Source organism: Tasmannia lanceolata, unplaced genomic scaffold, assembly GCF_043159265.1.
Source record: "Tasmannia lanceolata isolate RefF3 unplaced genomic scaffold, GAP_Taslan_0.1 ptg000011l, whole genome shotgun sequence".
Taxonomy (NCBI): domain Eukaryota; kingdom Viridiplantae; phylum Streptophyta; class Magnoliopsida; order Canellales; family Winteraceae; genus Tasmannia; species Tasmannia lanceolata.
The window spans coordinates 20976855-20989995 of NW_027518688.1; the positions used below are offsets into that span (position 1 = coordinate 20976855).

The 13141-nt window shown below is 39.4% G+C and overlaps 1 protein-coding gene across 1 annotated transcript; it reads left to right on the forward strand.

The window, feature by feature from the left end:
* Positions 1–1413: 1413 nt before the first annotated feature.
* LOC143886013 (endochitinase-like) lies at positions 1414–8956 on the forward strand. The gene is made up of 4 exons (XM_077390018.1): positions 1414–1486; positions 7117–7494; positions 8375–8528; positions 8623–8956. Exons 1-4 carry the CDS (start codon positions 1414–1416, stop codon positions 8954–8956), a joined length of 939 nt encoding a protein of 312 aa, XP_077246133.1.
* Positions 8957–13141: the final 4185 nt, after the last annotated feature.

The window sequence follows — 13141 nt, forward strand, 5'->3', positions numbered from 1 at the left end:
GCAAATCGGTGATCCAAACGAACCAACCGACTCGATCAATCTTGGATCAACGATTAAAACCATTAAACCAAGATATCAAAGCCAATTAAGACATTAAAAGGTTCTGTTATCGATGATTTAATGGGATAATTTCGACGGATCTCATTCATCCTGCCTTGATCCGTGACTTTTCACTAAGTTTTTTTGCTCAGTTAAGTAACCCAATGTTTAATCCGGATTCGAGATTAACCTTGATTGATATTATTTTGACTAAATGATCACAAATCCTTGGTAAAGAAAGATACCCAGGTCAAGATCTGCCCTCGATCTGAAGATTTACGGAAATCGGGTCTCGGAATGGAATCAGAGCCCGGGTTGTGAAGTAACCCAAGCTTATTTTATCCCGTTTGATGATCCGCAAAGTTAGATCGAGATATTAATACCCTAAAATATATAAATCCATGATAGAGGGACTCTTACATGGATTTAACACTCTAAAGTCACCAATCAGGGCATTTTTCTAATTTTTCGGATCTAATCATCTGACCAGGTACATCTCTTTATTATTGTGAGGATGCATATTTTACCAGTGAAATTTTACGGATTAATATATTAGATCATTATTGGTTAAAGTGTAGCAAAATGAGGGTGTCTACAATATGACATGTCCGAGAATATGAATCTACAGTAAAGAGGTGCATACAGAGAGAAAATCAGCTAGATATTGTCCCAGATAGAAAAATACGCAGCAAGTGCGGTGAAGGACCAAGAAAGGAAGCGTGGCGATTTGGCATTCTGCGATAAAGATTTTAAATCAGCCATCAACTTTAACAGCCAGGCAACTTCTCAAACTTCTCACACTGCTCTCAGACTTGAATGCATGGGTGCACTCATACCAGTTCTACCCAAGGCTTGAAATTTCAATTTCGGTATCAGTTTCAGCTGTGGCCGAAATATTGAACTTTCGGCCGAAATTCGGTAAAATTTTTTCTGTTAAATTTCGGCATATTTTTTTTTAATTCGAAAAAAAATAAAAAAAATATGGCTTGTACTTTCGGTGTCGGCCCTGGCTGAAATCCGAAATTTCGACCAAAATTTCTGGCCGAAATTTAAAACCATGGTTCAACCTATACTTGCATGGATCCAAATGAACCCATAAGCAAATCATGTTCTGTAATGGAGATATGGAACCTATGGAGTTTGTAGAAACTAAAAAACAAGATGGTGATCTCATTTGGTCATTCTACTTGTGGTATGCAGTTCATAGATGTTGGAACAATGGTGTCCCCGACAATCTATGCGAGACGTAGTTTGTGCCATCTTCTCTGTGATCAACCAGATGCCGCTCTCAGAGATGCAATGCAAGCTCAATGTGTTTATCCAGACTGGCCCACATCTTTCTACATGTAGTCAGTGGCCCTTGCAAAGCTAGACATGCACAAGGATGCCGCCGACATGTTGAATGAAGCAACTGGGTTAGAAGAAAAGAAGCAGCAAGGTGGAAGAGGTTCCTGAGGAGCCATGCAGATAATAATAATTCAGCGATGAGCCCTTGTTTTTAACACAGATTTCACCAATTTTAAGTGTAATCCAATATTGGGATCTTGCTTCTCAACAAAAATGTATTATAGAGAGAACCCTTGTTTACATTAATGAATGTGATTTTTCCATTGATTAAATCTCTGATTTCAGCGTATATGATTATACAATACAAGACACAAGGGAAGTTTCAGATCATGCAACAGACAGCTCCTTGCTAATTTTTCGAAGTTCATATCCTTGGCAAGTGCCTTACCTGTGGAGTGCACCTGCTATACACAAGTGTTATTGTGAGGAACTATAGAAAACACTGCCCTGTTTATAGCAATATAAGAGCAATCCAATAGAAAAGTTTAGAGGAGTGCTCTAAAAATCAGTTAGTAACAAGATTGGCATTCACATAAATCATGATCCACTAGTTTTCTGTTTTCACAAAAATGATCGAGTATAGACATGGAGTCTGTTCAATTGTATTGTGGAAATCATCAATCTTAGTAGGAAAGTATCTCCATTACTCAAAACATATTGCAAGAACTAAAAGCATCTTTCAACTTCATGCCTTTAGTAGATCACTTCCTACTCGGGAAGGGATGAAGACTTGTTTGACAGATTGCTTCCTTATGCCAAATTGTTTCTATCTGGGACAATTGTTCAAAACAAATTCTGAATAAACACTTATTCAGGAATAACTTTTGTTCCCGAATAATCTAGCAATAAAAAGCACTCTTCTTACCAAGGCAAGTGGGAAAGGATTCCAAATACCCTTATAGTTAGACAATAAAATAGGAATTGCAAGATGGACTTGTTTACCTAAATGCAATAATTTTGACTCCCATTTGATACGGCATGAGACATCTTGACTCAAGAAATAAGTCGTGAGGAACTTCTAGTGCTATCCACCTGGACTAAAAAGCCATGTGACTTAGAAAAATACAAACTCTTTGAAGGCTTCAAGTCCTCTACGGAAAGTCCCTCACGGCTACAGCCACCTCATCCCTATGAAAAATTGTACATGATTGTAAATACCCAAAATACCCTCCACTTAAAATTTCGTCCCCCCTTGATAAAGGGGCGCGTTTTTGTCTGTTCATATTAAACTCAGATTAGAGCTTTCTAATAAAGCCTATAAATAGATTGATTTGTGGCTAGAACAAACCCTAAACGGTTGTGCAGCCCTAGAAAGATAAGAAGAATACCAACGAGATCGCGATTTCGAGGTCGAAGCTGCGAACCAAGGTAAGACTTATGAACCATGAACGATTTGAAATATTAGACACCCTAAAACAAGGATATGAAAAGAGAAAAGAAATAAGAACTTTGATTAATATGGATTAGACATAAGAATCTTTGGGTTGATCTTGAGTTTTCTTGGACCCGATATTGATTTACAATTCCAATGAACTCAAAATCAATATATATGAATTTGAATTCAGAAATTAGAACTTTGGAGATTCGACGTAGAATCATTGGTGATTTTTTTCTTAAATTATACATATGAATTTGGAGGGTGAAATCAGATTTAATGGATTTTTCTCGCCGATATGAATTCATCGGATCCGACATCGCGCGATTGGAATCCCAAACGAAGGAGTTATGTCCGTTTTAGTGATAAAAAACGGTGAAAAATTGCGTTACAGAGAAATCTGGGTCCGCGAGTGGGGCGGACGTCCGAAATATTTGTGGACGTCCGTGAGTACTAACTTTGGCAACAGATGAATCCTCGGACGTCCGTAATTCTCGGACATCTGTATTCTCAGACGTCCGGAATTCTCGAACGTCCGGCGCGACAATTTTTCCAAAACTTCGGAAATTGATAACTTATTCATTTCTTGTCCATTTTCGACGCTCTTGTACTCAACGGATATGCCGAAAATATCATATTTATGTTAAAAAATAGTTTCAATAAGTTTTGAAAACTTTACAATATTGATATCACAGAAATACTAGAAATAGCCATAGAATGGGTTACCTTTTGGGCCATTATTTGTTACTTATGTTCTGTTCAGATCAGGATATTGAATCATAATCCGAATTAAGAAAGGAATCGAGTATCCTTGAGGTACGAAATAACGTACTACTTTGGGTATTTGTAAACCCTCTTCATATTGACTTTGAAATTCTGTATTGACACATTTGAACTTCTGAACTAGCTTTGAGTCTAGCATGCCATTTTGTCTTATCTATTACTACTTTAGAACCTTTGAAATAACTGTTCTGAAATATTGTTATGAACATCTGTTCTGAACTCTGAACCTGTGAACTATCAGTTTGAACGTTGAATATTCTGAACTATTTGAATATGAACCTTGAACACTATTGAACACTTCTGTGGAAGCTTGGATGATTTCTGGACCTTGCCATATGGGGTAAAACATTTGGCAACTCTGGACCCACCGTGGGGGTAGTACACTGGAACTTTTGGCCCATGAGTGGGATAAAATGTTGGCCCTGTCGACTTGTATCTAAACTTCAGGAACTGATTCCGAACACTGTGGACTGTCGGTGTATAAGCAACAACATGTCTTCTGAACCATGCCTATGATTCTGAATTGTATTTGAACTTTGAACCCTTTGTACGTGAACTCTAAAACCTCCGACTTTGATTCAAACTTAGACATTAAATTGCATTATTGCACTTTTGAGTCAGCACCTTATTTGACATACACTATACTACTTTGTGCTTACTATTTAGTAGTGAATTCAGTTTTGGCTCTGTTACTTGACCCCATTGAATCCTGTCATGTTAGACTGTGCTTAGAGTAGTGCTTTATTATCTACCGAGCTTTTCAGCTGACTGTGGTTATATATCATTTTCAGGTTTTGATCCTCGTGAGGTTAACGAGGAGCAGAACGCTTAGTTCTGGAATTTGACTTTGACTCGGAAATTAGTTTATTTGTTTTCAGATTCTTTAAGAAGTGAGTACTTTGAATAAGATGTAAAGACCATATTATTTATTTCCGCTTTGACTCTTTGGGGAGAGATGAGATTTGATTTGACTCTGATGGGTCCGCATTAATTGAACTTTGATATTTTAGTTATGAATTGCCAGGTAATTTTGTTATTACTTTATAGCCTTGAACATTGTGGGATTCGTCTTGCAGGTGTACGGCGCTGTCATGTCTTAAGCCCAGGGTGGGGTTTGGGGTGTGACAATGATTGCTTTAAAATAGAAGTTGATTTCATCTATGTTGAAAATGCTAGCACATTATTTTGGACGTTTCTAAGTTTGGAGCCCTTTGGGTTTCTAAATAGTTTTTAGTTGGAAGCTTATTTTTATTTGTATTTTATCTATGAAATGACAAGAGGGAAATGATATATTCAACCCTTTTTCTTCCTTGGGCCAGCCCTCTTAAGTGTATTTATGACTACTCTTTTAAACTACAAGGGCTGGCCCGGGAAAAAGAAGGGACGAATATATCACTTCCCATAACAAAATCAAGAGAAAAGTATGGAATGCGGCTAATGTTTAGAGAAACTACGGATTGCGGGCACCTTTTAAAATAAGAACAAAACACGGGCTAATCTTCAAAATCGGGTGGTCAAAAGACCCTGATACACTTCTGACATGGACAGAGTCGTCCTTTTTCATTACTCCTTATTAAATTGGGGCGCTTCACAAGGCTTCTTTTGGTTCGTTTGAGTGCGTATTTGAACCGAAAGAATCTTGGGTTCGTTTCTACCTTGGCCGTCGGAAATAACTAGAGACGGATGGATGCTTGACACGTGTTGAAATTTTTTTGGAACGCTGACAACCCAAAGTCAATCATTATCTTTTCTCACTTCTCTTTAGGCTTAGAACGGTAACGTTATTTGAATACGTCTCTTTTGGCTTTGGGTTTGTTTCTATCTTTTCACTTCTCATTTGGTCCTCACTTCTCTTTTGGCTTATACCGGTAACGTTATTGAATGCTCATCTTTTGGCTTAGAACAACGACGTTATTGAATATTTTATTATGTCTCATGTCTATTTTGGTTGAGAACGCTGCCGGATTCAGGAGTACGCCGCCGGAATACTAAGGGGTATGCCGACGGAAATAGGGTGTAAGCGGAAATAGGGTGTACGCCGATGGAATTCATGGGTACGCCAGTGGAAATAATGGGTACGCCGGCGGAAATGAAGGTGTACGCCGGCGGAAAGCGTAAATAATGGGGTAAGCCACTGTAAATAATGAGGACCAAAAGAGAAGGGAAAAGGTTCTAAGCCAAAAGAGAATAGGGTGTACGCTGGCGTAATTCATGGGTACGCCGGAGGAAATAATGGGATACGCCGGCGGACAACGTAAATAATGGGGTAAGCATGTGTAAATAATGAGGACCAAAAGAGAAGGGAAAAGATACTAAGCCAAAAGAGAAATAATTGGTATGCTGGCGGAAATGACGGCGTGCGCCGGTGGAAAGCGTAAATAATGGGGTAAGGCGGCGTAAATAATGAGGACCAAAAGAGAAGATAAAAGATTCTAAGCCAAAAGAGAAATAATGGGTATGCCGGCGGAAATAATAGGTACGCCGTCGTAAATAATGTAGTACGCGGGCGGAAATAGGGTGTACGCCGGCGAAAGTAATGGGTACGCCGGCGGAAGTAATGGGTAAGCCGGCGTAAATAATGAGGACCAAAAGAGAAGGGAAAAGAGAAGATTCTAAGCCAAAAGAGAATAATGGGTACGCCGGCGTAAATAATAGGGTACGCAAGCATAAATAATGGGTAAGCTGGCGTTAAATAATGGGATAAGCCGGCGTAAATAATGAGCACCAAAAGAGTGGGAAAAGATTCTAAGCCAAAAAAGAAGTGAAAAAAGATAACGCTGCTCATTAAAGTATTCAACAACATTAGCGTTCCAATAAGTTTAAGTATTCCAACACATGTCAAGCATCTATCTGTCTCTAGTTATTTCTGACGGCCAAGATAGAAACGAACCCAAGGTTCTTTCGGTTCAAATACCCATTTAAATGAACCAAAAGAATCTTCGTGAAGCCTGCCAATTTAATTGGCAGTAATGAAAAAGGAGGACCCTGTCGATGTCAGAAGGGTATCCGAGTCTTTTGACCACCCGATTTTGAAGATTAGCCCATGTTTCGTTCTTGTTTTAAAAGTGTGCTTAATCCGTAGTTTCCCCAAACTTTAGCCCATATTCCATACTTTTCTCCAAAATCAAACAAAGCGAAGAAAAAACGTGAAGCAACGACGGTCAACATTCAAGTACTCGAATAGTTTCAATTAGAAAGACTTTCTAGACATGGTACATAATGGGGGACCCCCTTGGATGAAGGGTCACGATCATTCGGAAATCATGGGAGTGGGCCCAAATTGAGCTTCTCATGGAAATTCCCAGTTCCAACCAAAGTTTCTACCTCGGTGAATTCTTGTTTTGTTTATCTCGCTGGGGTAGGTCTTGTAACTTCTTATCTTCTTTGCCATTACCTCATCCTTTCCTTTTGTCCTACCTTGAATTATCGCCTATTATTTTTGACTAGTCAAAAGAAACCCCAACACCCCTCCCCCCTCTCTATTTATAGGCCTCATGTTTCTTAAGCAACACATCTACTAGCAAAACTGAGGACTTGGATCTTGGTTTTGTTCTCTTTAGCCTCTTTGTTAGGTTCCTTGGCAGAACAGTGTGGGAGACAAGCTGGGCAAGCTCTATGTCCAGGAGGGCTATGTTGCAGCCAATTTGGTTGGTGTGGCACCACCACCGCGTACTGTGGGACTGGTTGCCAGAGGCAATGCGGTGGCGGTTCAACACCGTCTCCTACTCCGAGTGGTGGTAGTGGTGTGGGCTCCATCATCACTTCGGCCCTCTTCGAACAAATGTTGAAGCATCGAAATGATGGTGCTTGCAAATGCAATGGCTTCTACACTTACAATGCCTTCATAGCTGCTGCAAATGCCTTTGGTAGCTTTGGAACCACGGGTGACACCAACACACGTAAAAGGGAGATTGCAGCTTTCTTGGCTCAAACATCCCATGAAACTACTGGCAGGTCTCCCTTGTTGAGATATCCCATCTTCTTTGATTGATTTGTTCATAATTTTCTTAGTAATTGAAATATGAGGAATGCTATACTTAAGGCCGCTCTTGTAAAAACCCAGCAACAAGGGTTCCCCAAGAACAATAATCTTCATTTTCATGCATTTAATAGCATGTTTTTCTGTGCGATTATAAATGCATTTTGATGAGATGGTCCAACTGGGGCACCCTTGTATCTGGGTTTTTTAAAAGGGGGTCCTTTAGTTTAGCATTCCTCTTGAAATATATGTTATGGAAAACACTTCCAAAACATTTTGACGAAAGTAGAATTGACCGACAATTTGGTCATTTTCATTGTGTTTTTTTGTTTTTGCATTTCATGGGGATTCGATCTCACTTCCTTGTCTTCTTGCGCTTGTCACAGCATAGGATTTTGTCTTTATTTTCTGAACGAAATCCCGTTTTGATATCAGCTCTCATGTTAGTGAGAATTGAAAAACGGAAATCTGTTTTGTAAAAAGGACAAGATCTTCCATTTTGTGCGCAAGAAAACAAAGATGAAAGCTCGAATCCCACCAACAATGACCAAATCCTAGTCATTTTTGTTGGGACCCGAGTAGAATTACCCTTAAAAGCTAGCCATTAAGGGAGGGTGCCCAAACCTTAAAAGCTAGCATTTAAGGGGAGGGTACGCAAATCTTTATAATCCCTCCACGTCCTTCAACTTTTCTGATGTGGGATCTTTGCTTTGCATGGAACCCCCAACAATTTTCACTTGCATTATTATTTTCAGAAAAAATTCTGTATAGAAGTGTTTTACTATGTTATTTTTCTACCCAACATTGAACTTTAATTCTTGACTAATGGATCCATTAATTGATGTTTTAAGGTGGGTGGGCAACTGCACCAGACGGTCCATATGCTTGGGGATATTGCTTCCTCCAAGAACAAGGTAGTCCAGGAGATTATTGTGTTTCAAATGCACAATGGCCATGTGCTGCTGGTAAAAAGTACTACGGCCGAGGTCCCATTCAAATCTCTTAGTAAGTTTCATCATCTTTTCCCATACTTTTGTCATGTTGTTTCTATGTACAATTTTCTAGGGGATTAACTTGACTTTGATTCTGATGCTTACAGCAACTACAACTATGGCCCAGCTGGAAAAGCCATTGGGGTGGACCTTCTCAGAAACCCAGACCTTGTTGCCACTGATGCAACCGTTTCATTTAAGACAGCCCTATGGTTTTGGACGACCCCTCAATCTCCAAAACCTTCATGCCATGATGTCATCACAGGCCAATGGACACCATCCGCTGCCGACACGTCTGCGGGTCGCCTTCCAGGGTACGGTGTTCTTACAAACATCATCAATGGTGGAATCGAATGCGGCAAAGGCACCAACGATAAGGTGGCGGACCGCATCGGATTCTACAAGAGATACTGTGACATACTTGGTGTGAGCTCACTATAAGAAAAATAAGTTTCACCGACGTTCGTCATGTTGAACGTCCCTAATAATAGTGCATACACCGACGTTCACCAAAGAAGCGACGGTGAAGGATTTTTCCGCACGACTAACCACTCGCGCCCAAAGATATGGAAACCCTCGCGCGCGGGAAAACCTTATTTCGCTCTCTTCTCTCTGGCGCGAACAAAAGCTAGGGTTTCCTTCTTCCTTTCTCTTGCCGTCGCCGCCGAGAAACTCAGCCGCCGTCGCCACTGGTTTCAAGGTAGGTTATCTAACGCCATTTAAGTGAGTATCAATAATGTTATAAATTGTGTACAAGCTGACAGATGTCCCAAATGGACAACTCCATATTTTTTTGGTCTACATTCATAGCCCATATTCTGCATTGAAGTTTCAACGATCTATTAAAAGAATGGTCTTGGTAAATGGAGATCTATAATAATTAAATGCAAGGATAATGTGAAATTTATACAAATCTTATGCATGCCTCAACAGCTTTTAGAACCAGGTGTTATGGATTTGTGAGAAAGCCTATTAACTATGATAGGGTTCGATTCTTGGGTAGTGTGGGTAACATAGGGGGTCAAAGAAAGAAGGTTGGGAATTAAATCACAGAATTATGGATCTCAGGAAGCAAGCGAACTTCATCCTACTCATGCTATTGACTTGATTCTCCATTTACCTTGGTTTTGGTTTGAGCTCATGGTCAGCAGTTTGAAACTTTCAGATGAACCTGACTTATTTGTTGTAAGGGTCTGTAATTTCTTTCTTTAGTTTGCTCTCTCAACAGTCTAGTTTGCTCAAGTTCACTCCACTTTTGTTGAAATGTTTTTTGTAATGTCCTTGTAGTGTGAGGTTGTTTGAATGCCATATTGCAGGCTGTATCCCAATATTCTGATAAAGGGAATTTAAAAAAAAAATGCCTATATTTACCGACGGTCAGGACCGTCGGTGATTCTCACAAGTAAACTACAGCCATACATTTTCACCAATGGTCCTTAACCGTCGGTGTATTTACCAACGCTCCAAAAACGACGGTAAATATACGTATCCAAAGACTACTTGGGAATTAGCGACGGTCACAACCGTCGGTGTAATTTATATACACCGACGGTTTCTTAAACGTCGGCGATTACCTTAACAGCAACGTTTGATTTTGATTTATAACGACGTTCATAAACGCCGGTATAAATAGTATCACCGACGTTTTTAAATAAACGTCGGTATATACATTTAGGCACGGTAGCATCACTGACGTTCACTACAAGTGTCGGTGTAAGTTACACCGACATTCATCGGTATATACACCGACGGTCATGACCGTCGGTGAAACTCATTTTTCTTGTAGTGGCTATGGCTCCAACCTTGACTGCTACAACCAACGTCCTTTTGCTTGATTAGGTGCTTTTGATGTATTAAAATAAATGACTACTAGTATCATCTAAGTAAGTGTCAAAGACAATAATATTTTGTCATCAGTATAAAAATCCTGTGTAATCATATACAAGTTTATTGAATAAAACTACATAGATGATTTACCTATGCTTAAAATCTACTGTGGCGAGCCTATGAAAGGCGATTATTCCCTTTGTATGAAAAAAATAGTAAATTGATGATTTATAACAAATCTATATATGGTCTGTCAAAGGTAACATAGTCTTCCCTCTCTTTCAAAAAATTGCCTTCGATTCCTTCTCGATATGAGGGGACATATGAAATACATGAGATTAAAAAACATGTTTTTACTGGGATTAATCTCAGACCTTCACAAAAACATGACAGGCTGATTTCTGGGTGACAAGGAGGTGAAACAACCACAAAAGCTTAATCAACATGGTTTTATTTAGTGGGACCTTCTATTTAAGTTGATGTGTCTTAATGAGCCATAACCATAGGAAAAACTTTTCAAAAATATTTTTCTTGAAATCCAAGCGTACACGTAAGAAAGTAGCTTTTACGTTTAAACTAAGGGAAAAATGATATATTTGGCCCCTTTTCTTCCTTGAGCCACTCTTGTAGTGTAAAATGTAGTCATAAATAATAGGGAAAAATACAGATACACCTCTTCAACTTTCTGACATTTTCAACGATAATCCTGACTTTTCAAAGTCATCCACGACACCCCCTTAGTTTTCAATAATGCTTGTTACGTGACAGGTGAACATGAACAAAGAAATTGGCAGGGGTGTCTTTGATGACTTTTGAACTATAGGGTGAAAAGTCAGGGGGTCTACTTCATGGACGGTGAAAAGTCAGAGGTGTCATTGATGACTTTGAAAAGTCAGGGTTATCGTTGAAAATGTCAGAAAGTTGAGGGGGTGTATTTGTACTTTTCCTTAAATAATAAGAAAGTGGCTTTTAGATTTAAACCAAGGGAAATGATATATTTGCCCCTTTTTCTTCCTTGGGCCACGCCTTGAGTGTAAAAGGTAGTAACAAAAACACTAGAGAGGGGCTGACCCAGGGAAGAAAAGGGGGCAAATATAACACATCGCTGAAATAAATGCCGTGTGACATAAGAAAGGGACTTCCAGTAAAATAATTGGGATGAAGAAAAAAAATACGCAGGAAGTTTCTTGGATATCAACTTTCACCCGATATGGTTGGCATTGCACTAAATACCATGTGACACAAGAAAAGTATTTTGGAATGAATAAAACGTGGCATAGGATGGAGATCTATTTTTCATCCCATGTGAAACTTGGTAATATCATATAATAAAAAAAGGAAATCATATAGCACAGCCATGTTTTGATAATTGCACTAACTCATATTGTCTTTTAGTATTGAAAGAGCTGTCAAAGGTTATTACAGTTCCCAAAAAGCTCTCACAAGCAAATTAAAAATAAAAAGACAAGCTGAGTTTGTGCAATTATTAAAACATGGTAGTGCACAAAAAAAAAAAATTCTCTCTTGTGCTTATATTGCATGTTGACCTCTCATCTTCTGCTCCCATTTTTTCATCCTCACTTGGTTTCCTATGATTTTAGGCTATAAATGACTTACCAATGGTACATCACAATAAATGACGTCTTACCAAATGTGCTATAATTGACTTACCAAGGGTAGGGGTGGACATGGTTCGGTTCGGTTCGGTTTTGGGCTAAACCCAGAACCGAACCTTGTATAATCGGTTCCCTGAAATTGGAACCAGAACCGAACCATATATGTGTGGAACCGAACCGAACCAGAACCATATATAATCGGTTCAGTTCGGTTCAGTTAGGAAGGACCATAAGAGATGGTTTGCATTGACTATGGATCCGTACATTCCCATTGGTAGAGGCTGTAGGGGCCGTTTAAAATGATAGGTGATATCGATTGAAGATAAATGGTTCCCATTCCTTGTACCAATGAAAACAATTTGATCCGTTGATCCAAACACCTTAACTGGATGATTGTAGGCCCTTGATCAATCATGCTTTGCTTAAGGCTCCACCAACAAAATCTAGAACATTGATTTCGTATACAAGGGGTGCTTACTTGGCTTGAGAACAAGATCATGTGGGCACGATGTTCTACAAGATCAACGGTCTTGATTGCACATAAATGTATGGGACTTAAAAATTGATCGTTACCGTTGATCTCTTTTATAGGCGAATCCTATCAGCGTGGGCGGACCCAATTGATTTCAATTAACGCTAAATGTCAAGTGGGCCACCCTTCACTAACCATCCAAGACGTACATTACTATTGGAGGGAGCAAGGTGACCCACCCTGCATTGGAATTGGTCCCATGTATTACACCAATCCACCAATGGGAGGAAACAAGACATAAAGAGATACCCCTCTTTCTCAGAAGTTCCACCACCTTTTGTTTGTCTTTTCCTGAAAATCACTATTTTTTTCAGAAAAAGAGTAGCCCAATGCCATGAACGTGTATTCATTTCTAGGGAAAAAAAGGAAAAACAAAAAGGGTTGGAAATATCATTTCCCTAGGAAGAACCGCCCTATTCAACTTCCCTGGTTAATCATTGTTGGATGATCCATTATCCTTAAGCTGTTATCAGTATCTTGATAAAAAAGAATGCTCTTTTATATGGTGTTTACGTTACATGCAAGCACACCTTAAAAAAAATACAGTGAGGCCCACACCAATTCGGTTCTCGGTTCCGGGATCCCAAACCCAGAACCGAACTGAATTTTCACCGGTTCCTGGATTTTTGAACCGGGACCGAACCATATAGA

Bases quoted from the DNA above. Each gene is read 5' to 3' on its own strand.
- LOC143886013 (XM_077390018.1), top strand. From the start codon at position 1,414: ATGCACAAGGATGCCGCCGACATGTTGAATGAAGCAACTGGGTTAGAA. The intron at 1,487-7,116 runs GTTCCTGAGGAG...CCTCTTTGTTAG, and splicing joins GAAGCAGCAAGGTGGAAGAG to GTTCCTTGGCAGAACAGTGT. The intron at 7,495-8,374 runs GCAGGTCTCCCT...TGATGTTTTAAG, and splicing joins AACATCCCATGAAACTACTG to GTGGGTGGGCAACTGCACCA.